The following is a 14,471-nucleotide window of genomic DNA, read 5'->3' as shown; positions in this document are numbered from 1 at the left end:
CTCCTCCTCTTCCTCTCCTACTCCTCCCCTCCCCTCCTCCTCCCCCTCCTCCTCCTCTCCTCCCCTCCCCTCCTCCTTCCCTAATCCTCCTCCTCCTTCCCTCCTCCTCCTCCCCTCCTCCCTCGCTCCGCAGGGGAATGACAGTATACTCTGCAGAGCGGCTCACCTGTCCTCCACTGGGAGTGTTTATGTTTTCAGCTCTTTTGAAGTGCTGATTTAATCCTCACAAGGACACGCCACGTAGCCAGGTGTATGGATGTGTGTGTGTGCGTGTGTTTGTCAGAGAAAGTGTGTGTGTCAGAGATTGCCCCAAATGCCGGTGATGCAAATGCAAGGCGCTCTGAGTTGCCCTCCCCGAAAACATCCTACAAAGCACTGTTCCAGTATCATCCTCCCAACAATACACCATTTCATTTGACATAGACAACTGCAGAACACAAGGTGAGGAGTACAAAAGAGTTGCATATAAAATGTGAAAGTGACTACAAGACCTACTGTTCATCTCCAACTACTAGTCTGTGTATTGTTCTTGTAGGGGGCATTAGTATGTATGGTACAGGGTTACATTAGCTCTATAACACATAAGCACAATACAGAGGAAGAAGATGACAAGAGTACAAAGACATTTCCACTTCACCCTTTGTTCAGTGGCTGGCCTTCTAGGCTATACAGTGGCACAGGATACAGAGAAACTGTCCGCCATTTTGGATCCAAAGGTGGCTGATCACAGCGGTTTGACATGCAGGGGCTGGGTCACGTACGGGGGGGTACATGGGCCATAGCACGGTTCAGCACCTTCACAACCACTCCATACAACAGACCCTTCAAACAAATGTCAGGCTTTATGGCTCTTCAACCCTCCACTCCCCCCCTTGAACAGTACAGCTCACACACACAACAAAGCAAGAGAGAGGGGACAAACATAGACTGTCCTTTCTCTACCTCCACCCACCGCTCCCCTTCTCTCTCTGATTGTCCGTCTGTCCTTTACTGAGGGAACACAACCTGTGGTTCCGCTTTGAGCCGACATGGACTCCTAGCCCCTGCCGAGCATGGCGATGGCAGCCTCAAAGTCAGGCAACTGCAGCATCTGTGGGACGCCTGGCATTTGGAGCCTGAGCCGCCCGGCTGTGAGTTACTGAGAGGGGAACACTGACTAAATGCCACCTGCCCAGGTAGAGATCGAAAGAGAGAGATGGAGAGAGAGATGGAGAGAGTCCTCGCCATCGTTAGGCTAGATTTTCTCCTCTGCCTAGCCCGCTCTGGATTCTGGGAGCAGGGAGACTGAGAGGGGCCCCTCCCCTGTGGTGTCTCCTGTCATCTCTCCAGGTGACGGACGTGCTAACTGCACATTAGCACTCCGCTCAGCCTCCCACTCACCATGGCGACCCAGGAGTCAAAGCCAAGTAGTCCCTTTCAGTATTTAATGAAGCAGGGTTTTTCCACACCTCTCTGTGGTCCCCCAGCGGACTTGACCAATCAATTTCCGTCTGTTCCATGCCGTGCGGCCCCCGAGGTTGGAGCTGATGAGAGACGGATCGATATCAACCTGCCTCTTTCTGTTTACTTTCCTGGAACTGCCCCCACATCACATCAACCAGGAGCACTGAGCCCTGTTGCCTGTCTCCAGAGGTCCACACTTCACACTCATCACACCTTGGCCACCATGGACACACACACACACGCACACGCACGCGCACACACACCTTGAGGAGATACAAACTGTACTCACAGACACACTCAAACAACCTGTCCTTGCTCACCTATAGGCCTACAGACAATAATATGCTCCAAATTACACATTTCAAACAGGATAGGAAAAAACTGTTCCCTACAGGTCAGTCACAAACTCTCTGACTCCACAAGGAAGAGTGGTGTGGCCTTTTAGCTACTTGACAAACACTGTTACTCACTAGGGAGGGAGAGGCCTGGAAAACATACTGTACAGGACAGAGGAAGGTCAGAGGAACTACCTGGCTGATTACACTTGTACTTTACCTTCCCCCGTCTCTAGCAGAACCACACATGTGGGACTTACTTAGTGTGTCACACCCTCCAATATTTACTGAGCAGGGACAGGCTTCATTAGGGGGGTCCCAGAGGGCACACTGTCACACATCCACCTGGGAAGTGACACGATGGCTTTAAATGAGACAAGACGTTTGTGTCTGGGATTAGCATTTCAAAGCCAAACACACACACACAGACAGGGCCGTGTGGCGATGGAATGTGATGAGATGCTAGCCCCCCGTTTGTGCCACCGTTCCAACACACAGACAGGAAGATTAGAGTAGAGAGGCCAGGAGGGCCTAGAATCAGCTAGAAAACGGTCTCTCTCTCTGCTATGCCAGGTGCTGTTCTCCTGTCCACTACCCATCAACCCCTGCTTCAACTCCCTCCTATGGCTACTAACATTCTCCCCCTCTCCCTGAACACACGTTCCTCAGATGGCTGACGTTCAGCTTCATCCCCATCACAACCCTAAACACCCCCCTTCCCCCCTCTATCCCTACCCAAACAACTGTCAAACCCCCTCTAAGCATACACGACACACAGTACATCAGCATCAGCCAGGCAGCCGGCCGGCCGGTCGATCTCCTGTTTATCACTTTTTAAAGAAATGCCCAAAAGGTGTTGGTCAGGTCAGCCTGTCTGACGAGCCTCTGCTTGTTCGCTCTACAGTCGTCCATGTCAAACACGACCCATGCAATATGCGCCCGCTAACCGCCGAAACTAGCCGTCATAATAAAGAACTCTGCCAACAATACATCATTTAAGTGGGTGTTCTGCCCTCATGGGCAACTCAGAACAAATGGCCCAATCCATCATCGTGGTCCTGGGGACGCCAGGTAGAGTAGAGCAGGGCCAGGCCCCCGAGAGAGAGCTCCACCCCCCCTCTCCCAGCCTTTTATAAATAGCCTCCTGTTTTCCTAAATAAACGGTGTGCGCCCCCCAGCCAGGCCTACACTGGGTAATCCTGTGGTGCTGCGCTGTGAGCAGGTGTTCTCTCTCTCTCTCTGCGATGGAGACCAGGTGTTGGCTAGGCCTCTCCCTCTCTCTCTTTCTATACCCCTCTCTATACCTCTCTCTCTGTCTGTCTCTTTCTCTCTCGCTCTCTCATATTGTCTGAATAATTAATACTGGCTACAACCTTTAAACAACCTCACGCCAGGCTCATCTGTCATGGCGTCCCGTGTGGTTCCTGACTCGGCCCGCTTCTGTGGTTACCTGGGAGTAGTGAGGATAACACATACAGAGGGGGAGAGGTGAAGTGCTATTTTAACCATTAGCCCCTGGCAGTCAGGGGCAGGCTGGGCTGCAGAAGGCTGTATTGAGCAAGCTGCCACTGTAAAGCGTGAATGGCCCCCATAGGGTCTCAGGGCCCCGGAGCCAGATTCACTGATTGTTCTGTGTGAAAGGGGCCATGATCTCGATCCTTAGACAAACAAGAGCAACCTGGACTTATGAAATATTTCTCCCATAACATAAATACCCACGGTAGCTATGAATGATGTCAACCTCTTTATTTTCCTATGGAAGGGCCTTAACCCTGGTTATGTGACCGAAAGTAGAAAGGGAACGATTATACACAACTACCCTTTCCTTGAATGAGGGTTCCAAAAGGGTTCTTTGGCTGTCTCCATAGTATAGGCCTTTTTGGTTCCAGGTAGAACTCTTTTGGGTTCCATGTAGAACCCTCTGTGTAAACAGAACTCAAAATGGTTCTACCTGGAACCAAAAAGGGTTCTTCAAAGGACTCTCCTATGGGGACAGCCGAAAATCCCTTATAGGTTCTAGATAGCACATTATTTTCTAAGAGTGTAGGTAGGACACAAAGTTAGACCTATCGTAGAACCCCAAAAGTTAGTCACACACACCCACCTCGTTGTGTATCTCCTCGTAGCCTTGCAGGGTAGCTGGCAGCAGGGACAGTAGGCTGTGGGTCCCTGTTTCTGGGTCTGTGCTCAGGTTAGACAGGGCCTCCCGGCAGCGGGACTGGATGTAGTCCAGGGTCCCGGTGGAACACTGTGAGGACAGACACTCAAAAAAGGTTGGGAAATAATGCATGTATTCTGGGAGCATGAGGGCCTCTTGGAATTCTAGAATAGAAGGTAGAATCTGTTAAAGAAAGGTAATGGAATATACGGTATCCTATAAAATAAATCAATCATTATTAGAATCAGGCCAGGGTCTCCAAGCCCCCAGTGTACCCCAGGCCCCTCTCACCTCCGCCACTCTGTGTGTAGAGCTGAAGCGGGCTGAGTCTCCAGCCAGAACACAGTGCTGATGGGTCCTGTTCAGGTCATCTGGGGACAGAGGAGACACACCACAGTCACCACACAACCAACACCAGTCAACTATCCCAAATATTAAGAGGCAATGATGTTCACAACAAATTACTATGAATATAGGCCTACACAAATGCCAAATGTTTTCATTCTGTTTTAACCTTTGTTAGGACACGAGACACCACACTTGTCCACTAGCGGAATGAAGATCGACAATATAATTGAAATGTCTGTGTAATAACTTTAGTCTCTTTGTTATGATGTGCCTGAGTTATCACCTTGTCGGACCCTTTCTCCCCACTCAAACAGATGGATCGTTTCAAACATTTCTTGCTAACCTAACAATGCTATCGCTAATCCTATCAAACGTCAACGCCTTCTATATATAAGTCGATCACCACCACTGGTGACACACTGGATTCTTAGGTAAGTGTGTGATGGCCTAGTTCCAGCTTTAGCCACAAGTTGCAACGCCTCTCATTAACTGGTTTATCCCGTTTCGGGGGTGTTTTTAGTTTTTATCAGAAATGCTAATATTTATGCTAATGATCTATTTATTTTTTACAAACATGTTAAGTGTTGGCCATTAGATTGTTAACAGTGCAATAGTACAGCCTCTCAAGTGTACCACTGTTCACTGAAAAGTGACCTGTTTCAAGGTATCAGTGGTTCTGTCAGATCTCATTCCTCATGATGGAGGTCTCATATTAACAAACACAGTCAGATCTCATTTATTCCCTCATGATGGAGGTCTCATATCAACAAACACTGTCAGATCTCATTCCTCATGATGGAGGTCTCATATCAACATAAAGTCAGATCTCATTCATTCCCTCATGATGGAGGTCTCATATCAACAAACACTGTCAGGTCTCAATCCTCATGATGGAGGTCTCATATCAACATACACTGTCAGATCTCATTCCTCATGATGGAGGTCTCATATCAACAAACGCTGTCAGATCTCAATCCTCATGATGGAGGTCTCATATCAACAAACGCTGTCAGATCTCAATCCTCATGATGGAGGTCTCATATCAACAAACACTGTCAGATCTCATTCCTCATGATGGAGGTCTCATATCAACATACAGTCAGATCTCATTCATTCCCTCATGATGGAGGTCTCATATCAACAAACGCTGTCAGATCTCAATCCACATGATGGAGGTCTCATATCAACATACACTGTCAGATCTCATTCCTCATGATGGAGGTCTCATATCAACAAACGCTGTCAGATCTCAATCCTCATGATGGAGGTCTCATATCAACATACACTGTCAGATCTCATTCCTCATGATGGAGGTCTCATATCAACAAACACTGTCAGATCTCATTCCACATGATGGAGGTCTCATATCAACAAACGCTGTCAGATCTCAATCCTCATGATGGAGGTCTCATATCAACATACACTGTCAGATCTCATTCCTCATGATGGTCTCATATCAACAAACACTGTCAGATCTCATTCCACATGATGGAGGTCTCATATCAACAAACACTGTCAGATCTCATTCCTCATGATGGAGGTCTCATATCAACAAACGCTGTCAGATCTCAATCCTCATGATGGAGGTCTCATATCAACATACACTGTCAGATCTCATTCCACATGATGGAGGTCTCATATCAACAAACGCTGTCAGATCTCAATCCTCATGATGGAGGTCTCATATCAACAAACACTGTCAGGTCTCATTCCTCATGATGGAGGTCTCATATCAACATACACTGTCAGATCTCAATCCTCATGATGGAGGTCTCATATCAACATACACTGTCAGATCTCATTCCTCATGATGGAGGTCTCATATCAACATACACTGTCAGATCACATTCATTCCCTTTTGATGGAGGTCTCATATCAACAAACACTGTCAGATCTCATTCATTCCCTCATGATGGAGGTCTCATATCAACAAACACTGTCAGATCTCAATCCTCATGATGGAGGTCTCATATCAACATACACTGTCAGATCTCATTCCTCATGATGGAGGTCTCATAACAACAAACACTGTCAGATCTCATTCCTCATGATGGAGGTCTCATATCAACAAACACTGTCAGATCTCATTCCACATGATGGAGGTCTCATATCAACAAACACTGTCAGATCTCATTCCTCATGATGGAGGTCTCATATCAACAAACACTGTCAGATCTCATTCCACATGATGGAGGTCTCATATCAACAAACACAGTCAGATCTCATTCCTCATGATGGAGGTCTCATATTAACAAACACAGTCAGATCTAATTTATTCCCTCATGATGGAGGTCTCATATCAACAAACACTGTCAGATCTCATTCAATCCCTCATGATGGAGGTCTCATATCAACAAACACTGTCAGATCTCATTCATTCCCTCATGATGGAGGTCTCATATCAACAAACACTGTCAGATCTCAATCCTCATGATGGAGGTCTCATATCAACAAACACTGTCAGATCTCATTCCTCATGATGGAGGTCTCATATCAACAAACACTGTCAGATCTCATTCCTCATGATGGAGGTCTCATATCAACAAACACTGTCAGATCTCATTCCACATGATGGAGGTCTCATATCAACAAACACTGTCAGATCTCATTCCTCATGATGGAGGTCTCATATCAACAAACACTGTCAGATCTCATTCCACATGATGGAGGTCTCATATCAACAAACACTGTCAGATCTCATTCCTCATGATGGAGGTCTCATATCAACAAACACTGTCAGATCTCATTCCTCATGATGGAGGTCTCATATTAACAAACACTGTCAGATCTCATTTATTCCCTCATGATGGAGGTCTCATATCAACAAACACTGTCAGATCTCATTCCTCATGATGGAGGTCTCATATTAACAAACACTGTCAGATCTCATTTATTCCCCCATGATGGAGGTCTCATATCAACAAACACTGTCAGATCTCATTCCTCATGATGGAGGTCTCATATTAACAAACACTGTCAGATCTCATTTATTCCCTCATGATGGAGGTCTCATATCAACAAACACTGTCAGGTCTCATTCAATCCCCCATAATGGAGGTCTCATATCAACATACAGTCAGATCTCATTCATTCCCTCATGATGGAGGTCTCATATCAACAAACACTGTCAGGTCTCATTCAATCCCTCATGATGGAGGTATCACATCAACAAACACAGTCAGATCTCATTCCTCATGATGGAGGTCTCATATCAACAAACACTGTCAGGTCTCATTTCAACAAACATTTATCCAATAAACAAAGATCCTGATCCGATCCCAACTGCTGTTTCAGTCCCGTCAGTCCACGAGCTTGTTTGTGTGTTTAGATGTCGCCCAGCCCTGTTATTATTTGCTCCACAACAAATCATTAATTTAGCCATTACAGAGCTGTCACTCACTGCACATGTGCATATTTACACCCCGCCTTGAGCAGTGTGGCTGGCTAATGCCTTTGATTTGAAAGTCAAACAGTGAAGTGATTTAAGAAGATAGATATTATTATGAGGTCGTGAGGGAAAGAACTGAAAAAGAGCATGACAAACAAAACAAGTTCCCCCACTGTTCTGTGTTATCCTCTGATGAGATTGTGAAGGATTAGGTCTCTGGGGGGAATGACTCCCGTCTTTAAAACAGTTTATATCCAATAATAAATGATCTCCATCAATCTGGTCCTCCACAGTCTGATGGCACTGGGGGGACAAACTCGATTTCTGTAATAAATATTTATCTTTCTTTCTCTACCCCCTCAACTGTTGCCACTTGTCCCCTTCCTTTTTCCAGGAAGCAGCAGGCTTTTAAATATATTGGGTCAACTCTTTCTCAGGTCCCTCGTGAGTTGGGAGCTGGAAATCGTATTACCCAACAGGCTCGGTGTCAGACTTGCATTGTTCTTTTTTAACCACACATATTACACACAACATTAACAGTTCAGAGGTTGAGTCACTGACTAACGGTGCCTAAAAGGAATGATGGTGTTCATTATGGTACACGGGCACGTTCTTTATCAAAACACCACAAAGCCAGAGGCTGTCTAGAGGCGTCACTACAGACCCAGGTTCCATCCCGGGCTGTGTCGCAGCCAGCAGCGACCGGGAGACCCATGAGGCGGTGCACAATTGGCCCAGCCTAGGGGATGGTTTGGCCGTCTGGGATGTCCTTGTCCCATTGCTCTCTAGCGACTCCTTGTGTCGGGCCGGGCGCACGCACGCTGACTTCGGTCGCCAGCTTTCCTCCGACACATTGGTCCGGGTGGCTTCCGGGTTAGGCGAGCAGTGTGTCAAGAAGCAGTGCAGCAAAAGGGGCAAAAACTACAACAAAATGTTTTAAATAATAATAAAACATTTAAAAAACACCAGAAAGCCACTAGTCAACAGTTATCACAAAGATAGCTTTTATTTCTGTCCCTTGTCGAGGCATGCTATAACCTCCAACTTAAACACTGAGTGGACTAGTTTCTTGAATGTAGTCTTGGTTGATTACAGTAGTTAGTGTCTGTACTGTGTACCTGATCCAGGTGTAGGACTGAGACAGACTGACTGTGTGAGCTGCTACAGTACCATAGTGATCCTGTAGGGATCTTCCAAACTGGAAAACAATGGTGTTTCTAGAGCAGGCCATCACTCTGTTATCATGCCTGAACTGAAAGTGACAAATCTCATCCTGTCTGGGTTATGTCCCATCAGGTCACTCCAACTCATGGTTTCTACTCACATCAACATGTTTTGAAGTAGAATATTAGTCTGTTCCTGCATGTTCTTACCTGTGTCTTTGTGTGTGTGTGTGTCTGTTTGTATGTGTCCAAAACAACTATGCAGTCATATTTCACCAACGATCCCAGACAAATACACACAATGATGTGTTGGAGGTCCTAACCCATACACAGTGTAGGCCAAGGTGTGCTGCTGTGATTGGGAAGCTAGAGGTAGCCAATAATAGCTGTGTAGCCTTGTCCTGTATTGTAGAAGCTAAGAGTAGCCCGACCCAGCAGGCGGAGATGAAAGGGGAAGGCATCTGCTGTAGCCATCAGCATTAAGGTCTGATTTACACCCTCATGGCCCGCTGCCTGTCCTCTCCACTCCATAGAGACACCACCAGCATTAAGGTCTGATTTACACCCTCATGGCCCGCTGCCTGTCCTCTCCACTCCATAGAGACACCACCAGCATTAAGGTCTGATTTACACCCTCATGGCCCGCTGCCTGTCCTCTCCACTCCATAGAGACACCACCAGCATTAAGGTCTGATTTACACCCTCATGGCCCGCTGACTGTCCTCTCCACTCCATAGAGACACCACCAGCATTAAGGTCTGATTTACACCCTCATGGCCCGCTGCCTGTCCTCTCCACTTCATAGAGACACCACCAGCATTAAGGTCTGATTTACACCCTCATGGCCCGCTGCCTGTCCTCTCCACTCCATAGAGACACCACCAGCATTAAGGTCTGATTTACACCCTCATGGCCCGCTGCCTGTCCTCTCCACTCCATAGAGACACCACCAGCATTAAGGTCTGATTTACACCCTCATGGCCCGCTGCCTGTCCTCTCCACTCCATAGAGACACCACCAGCATTAAGGTCTGATTTACACCCTCATGGCCCGCTGCCTGTCCTCTCCACTCCATAGAGACATCATCAGCATTAAGGTTTGATTTACACCCTCATGGCCCGCTGACTGTCCTCTCCACTTCATAGAGACATCATCAGCATTAAGGTCTGATTTACACCCTCATGGCCCGCTGCCTGTCCTCTCCACTTCATAGAGACATCAGCAGCATTAAGGTCTGATTTACACCCTCATGGCCCGCTGCCTGTCCTCTCCACTTCATAGAGACACCACCAGCATTAAGGTCTGATTTACACCCTCATGGCCCGCTGACTGTCCTCTCCACTTCATAGAGACACCACCAGCACCATTGCCACAGCACCGGGTCACAGGACTTCACAAAATAACATTTGGTTTCCTTAACCTCTCTAATGCATGCAATTACATGGAACCTTAGGGTTTCAGATACACAAGCAGGCCAGAGTCCGAGCTACATGCGGAACAGAACAGAACAGGGCTTCTGGTCGGGTTGGGTTCAGACTAACACAATGATGAGAGAGCGAGAAATAGAGATAAAAGAGAGAGAGAGAGAGCGGGAGAAAAGAAGAAGGGAGAAAAGAGAGAGAAAGAGAGCGAGCGAGCGAGTCTGGAGTGCATCCTGCTTCTATGGGTCAGTAGGGACACAGTAAACCAAACACACTAGAACATCAAGTGTAAATCTCACACAGACTAGAGATGTCATGTAGAAGGAATGGTGTGCATGCTCTAGTACCTCTAAGGTAGTAGGAGTCTCCGGACTGCAGTGGGAGGGTCAGTCCAGGGGTGTGGATGTCCCAGGCCACCTTTAGACCAATCCTCCAGCAGCCCGTCTCTGCAGGACCCTCCTCCGAGCTCACACCTGCTAAACACAAACAATCCCACCACTTAGGTCAGTAAGATCAGAACCAAATATACAATAGGAGACAGGGCATATTGTTACATTATCTCTCAGTACAACTTGTGTCTTCATCACAGTTTCTGTACAAGAGGAAAACCTTTTTAATAAATGTATTTGATGTTAGGTAGCTAGTGTGTGTAGGGGCAGCAGACAGACAGGGTAGTGGGGACTATTCTCCTCCCATAGCCAGTCTCTGAGCCTCTCCCCCAGCCTCTCCCCGTCTGTCCTCCATCCGAGGCATGGTGAGAAAACGAGATCTACCCAGCCCCTGTTAGGTCCACACCCTTCAGCATAAATCAATACTAAAGTCTTCCCGGGCCTCTCTCAGCACCAAGGCAAATCAGGCCTTCTCCTTTGCTCAGCAGAGGACAAATAGTAACTTAATTTCCAGCCAGCGCTTTTTGAGAGAGCCGTTAATGACACTGCTCCTAAAGGACCCAGGTTGGGAATGGTGTTGGAGCTGGAGTAAAGAGCATTGTGATCTTTCTAGCCGGAAAACACTCCGCCGCCAAGCCAGATACCTCCGAATGAGAGCAGCTGGGTGACTCTAAATAAAACCATTCTGAAACACCAGACAGAGCCTTGGGAAAAAGAGACAAATACTAGACTTCTCCCAGACCTGACATGAAAAGTAAGCGCGTCAAAGAAAGACAGGTGTCGTGCAAATAAACATGCATAGAAGGTTACTGGTTACTGTACGTACCAGACTGGGATGTAAAACAGCTCAATTATTGAGTTGAGAAAGAGAGAGAGAGGGGCTTTGACTGCGGCACAGCCGAGAACAATGTAAAAAAACATGGGCCCCCTCGTAAAAAAACAACATTCCGCATGGTAACAATTCCATCTCTGTGGTTCTGGGAGAATTCAGAACGATCTGGCCCAAAGTGAACATAGCATTTCTTGAGTAATGCACAGCGGGGTTAGCAAGCAGTGCTGCTAAACTTAGTCAGGTTTGCCTGTGAAGTCTGGTGCTGTGGGGTCAGTTTGGCCTACAAAGGAAAGGCACAGCTGCAGATAGAACAGGCTACCTAGACTACAGCCCCGGCCGGTCGGTCCTCTGCTGTTTGAAGCCAGCGTTCCCAGGGGTCAAGGGTCAGAACAAATCATCTCCACAGACTTTTACTCTACAGCAGGTGGTTCTGTTTAGCCAATCCCTCTGAAATGATGTTGGCCCGCTGCAAAGGCGGCTGAGATATGGGTTGTGCACTGTATTGTCATGTGAAAAGGGGATTGTGCACCTTGGTCGTAAAACAGAGTAAATATTTGATTTAAAAATATGATCATGGTCGGTCAATCAGAATTTTGTTAGACGATCACTGATTCAATAGCAATGAACTCCATCAAAAAAGGTACACTCATATCAGCCCTAAAAAATCAGGCCGAGACCCACTATGATAGAACATCTAGGCTAAACACTGCCTCAATACTGACTAAATACTGCTGTACAGTCTAGAACCAGTAATCAAAGCAGACACTCATTATTCCATATCAGATAATTACACATTGATCATTTCTGGAGGAAATGACTTAGATCAGATCGTTGAGCGATAAGGCTGGGCGATTTGTTGGAGTTTTGTAGTGTGCCGTTCAGCATATGTTTAGCCCCTGAATGTGTCCCAGAGAGTGTGTGTTGATGATCTTCCCTCATCCCCTGGCCCTGCTAGCGATAAGGCATCCCAGCCTGTCAGAACAGAACAGAGGCAGCCTGTGATGACATTTGATAATGCCCTGACACTATCAGGCTGATAGATCTGATGGCTGGCTCACTGGAGGCCGTGTCTGAGATAAATGCTGTAAAGCTGTTGGAAGTGAGCTGCTGTAGGGCCACATACACAACGTTAGCTGTTACCTGCATCTGATAGAGATAGTAGCTCAAAATGACATCACAGTGGAAAAGAAAATAGCTACTTCTAAGGGGTTGTGGGTGGAGTGATAAAAATGGGATAACAAGTGAGACTAAAGGGTGTTTTTGAGGAAGTTTGGGTCTAGTTTGACGGGGATCTACCACTACTGACAGTGATATACAACAACTATACTGTATGAGCTTTGACCCTCACCTTTGTCGCCGTCATGACAGCTGTAGCTGTAGACGGCCACAGGAGATAAGCTGACCAGGTTCTCATCATGGTGCCAGCCCACAGCCATCTTACCCATCCCATAATACGGCTCTTCTTTCAGCTGGCTCATAGCTGCTGGGTCCATGTAGTTGAGCAGGGTGACGTTGAACTGGGTCGGGCCAGGACAGGATGTCTTAGCAGGGTTGAGGTTAGAGCATCCCTGGCCACTCTGCTGGTCTTCATCCTCCTCATCTTCAATGTGGTACCCAGAGAGACTGTGTTTTAGCTCAGCCACAGGCTTCTCCTGAGTGCCTAGGTCTGTGGTCTCTGTCTCTGTGCTGCCAGCTGGCCTGTGTTTCCAGCCTGTGTGTTTTCCCTCACTGTGTTGTTTTGACGCTGTTGGACTCCCCAATTCAGTTTGTTTAGTCTTCATGTCTCCCATCTCGTCGCCGTGTCTTGACTCCCACGCTGCATCCTGTTTGGACGATGGGCCTTCCTCTTCACTGTGTTTTGACTCTATGTCCCAATCGTCGCTGTGCTTTGACTCAGTCTCACCCTCCTCACTCTGCTTGGACTCCGAGTCTCCTCCATCGTCACTGGGTTTGGACTCCTCGCTATCTTTAGACTCCGTGTCTCCTTCTACACTGGGTTTAGACTCTATAGCACCAACCAACTCTTTCTTGCACTGCTTGAAAACATCCCCCTCCTTCCTGTCTCCCACATCAGAGCAAAAGAAGCAGTTGAGCTCCCAGAGTGCTTTGCAGGCGGCGCTGAGGTCTGGGTCGCAGCAGGTCCCTCTCTGCTCGTCTGTGTGCCAGGGGATGGTGAAGAGGCGCGTGTCCAGATAGCGGTAGGTGGTTCCTGGCTGACCCAGCAGCACCCGGGACACGGCGGTGAAGACGTCTCGGTCCCTCACCTTCACCAGGTCCCTCAGGAAACAGCCCCTCCGCCGCAGGGTGAACAGAGCAGCCTCCACCCGACCATGGAGCTCCTCAGGCAGGGAGCAGGACCGCCGCAGAGCCAGGCCAGAGTAGCTAGTCTCCCACTGGAACACAGACAAACACAGATCAATTAGCTGTTGTTCTGATTGCTATGAGTAAAGTGGTCTCTGTCTCCAGAAACAATTGATGGAGAACAAGTACACAGACCAAACATCCAACATAAATATTGTATAACTAGCCATGTTCCTTCTAATTCTATGGTTCTGCCTATGAGCTAAGTATCTTTCCAAGTGCTGAGTCCTCTGTCTCCAGTGGGATAGACAGAAGGCTTTGGTATGGACTAGTACCAATGGCAGAAGGTCTGGACTAGTACCAATGGCAGTGGGATGACAGAAGGTCTGGACTAGTACCAACGGCAGTGGGATGACAGAAGGTCTGGACTAGTACCAATGGCAGTGGGATGACAGAAGGTCTGGACTAGTACCAATGGCAGTGGGATGACAGAAGGTCTGGACTAGTACCAATGGCAGTGGGATGACAGAAGGTCTGGACTAGTACCAATGGCAGTGGGATGACAGAAGGTCTGGACTAGTACCAATGGCAGTGGGATGACAGAAGGTCTGGACTAGTACCAATGGCAGTGGGATGACAGAAGGTCTGGACTAGTACCAATGGCATTGGGATGACAGAAAGTCTGGACTAGTA

General features: G+C 47.6%; 1 protein-coding gene across 2 annotated transcripts in view; it reads right to left on the bottom strand.

Annotated features, from left to right (window-relative positions):
• The window catches only part of LOC110506743 (alpha-ketoglutarate-dependent dioxygenase FTO), a 195,908-nt gene that overhangs the window by 154,622 nt on the left and 26,815 nt on the right, over nucleotides 1-14,471 (bottom strand). Inside the window, exons 3-6 of one of the 2 annotated variants that reach the window (XM_036964462.2) lie at nucleotides 12,826-13,870; nucleotides 10,604-10,732; nucleotides 4,228-4,307; nucleotides 3,883-4,026 (exon numbers count right to left, since the gene is read on the bottom strand). In XM_036964462.2, coding sequence (XP_036820357.2) covers nucleotides 3,883-4,026; nucleotides 4,228-4,307; nucleotides 10,604-10,732; nucleotides 12,826-13,870 — 1,398 coding nt within the window. The remainder of the gene's footprint in view (nucleotides 1-3,882; nucleotides 4,027-4,227; nucleotides 4,308-10,603; nucleotides 10,733-12,825; nucleotides 13,871-14,471) is intronic. The other variant, XM_036964463.2, reaches the window with a different exon arrangement.

Source organism: Oncorhynchus mykiss, chromosome 26, assembly GCF_057628025.1.
Source record: "Oncorhynchus mykiss isolate SJ-2025 chromosome 26, ASM5762802v1, whole genome shotgun sequence".
Classification (NCBI taxonomy): domain Eukaryota; kingdom Metazoa; phylum Chordata; class Actinopteri; order Salmoniformes; family Salmonidae; genus Oncorhynchus; species Oncorhynchus mykiss.
Note: the sequence above shows the minus strand (reverse complement) of the source record. Positions and strands in the feature narration are given on the sequence as shown.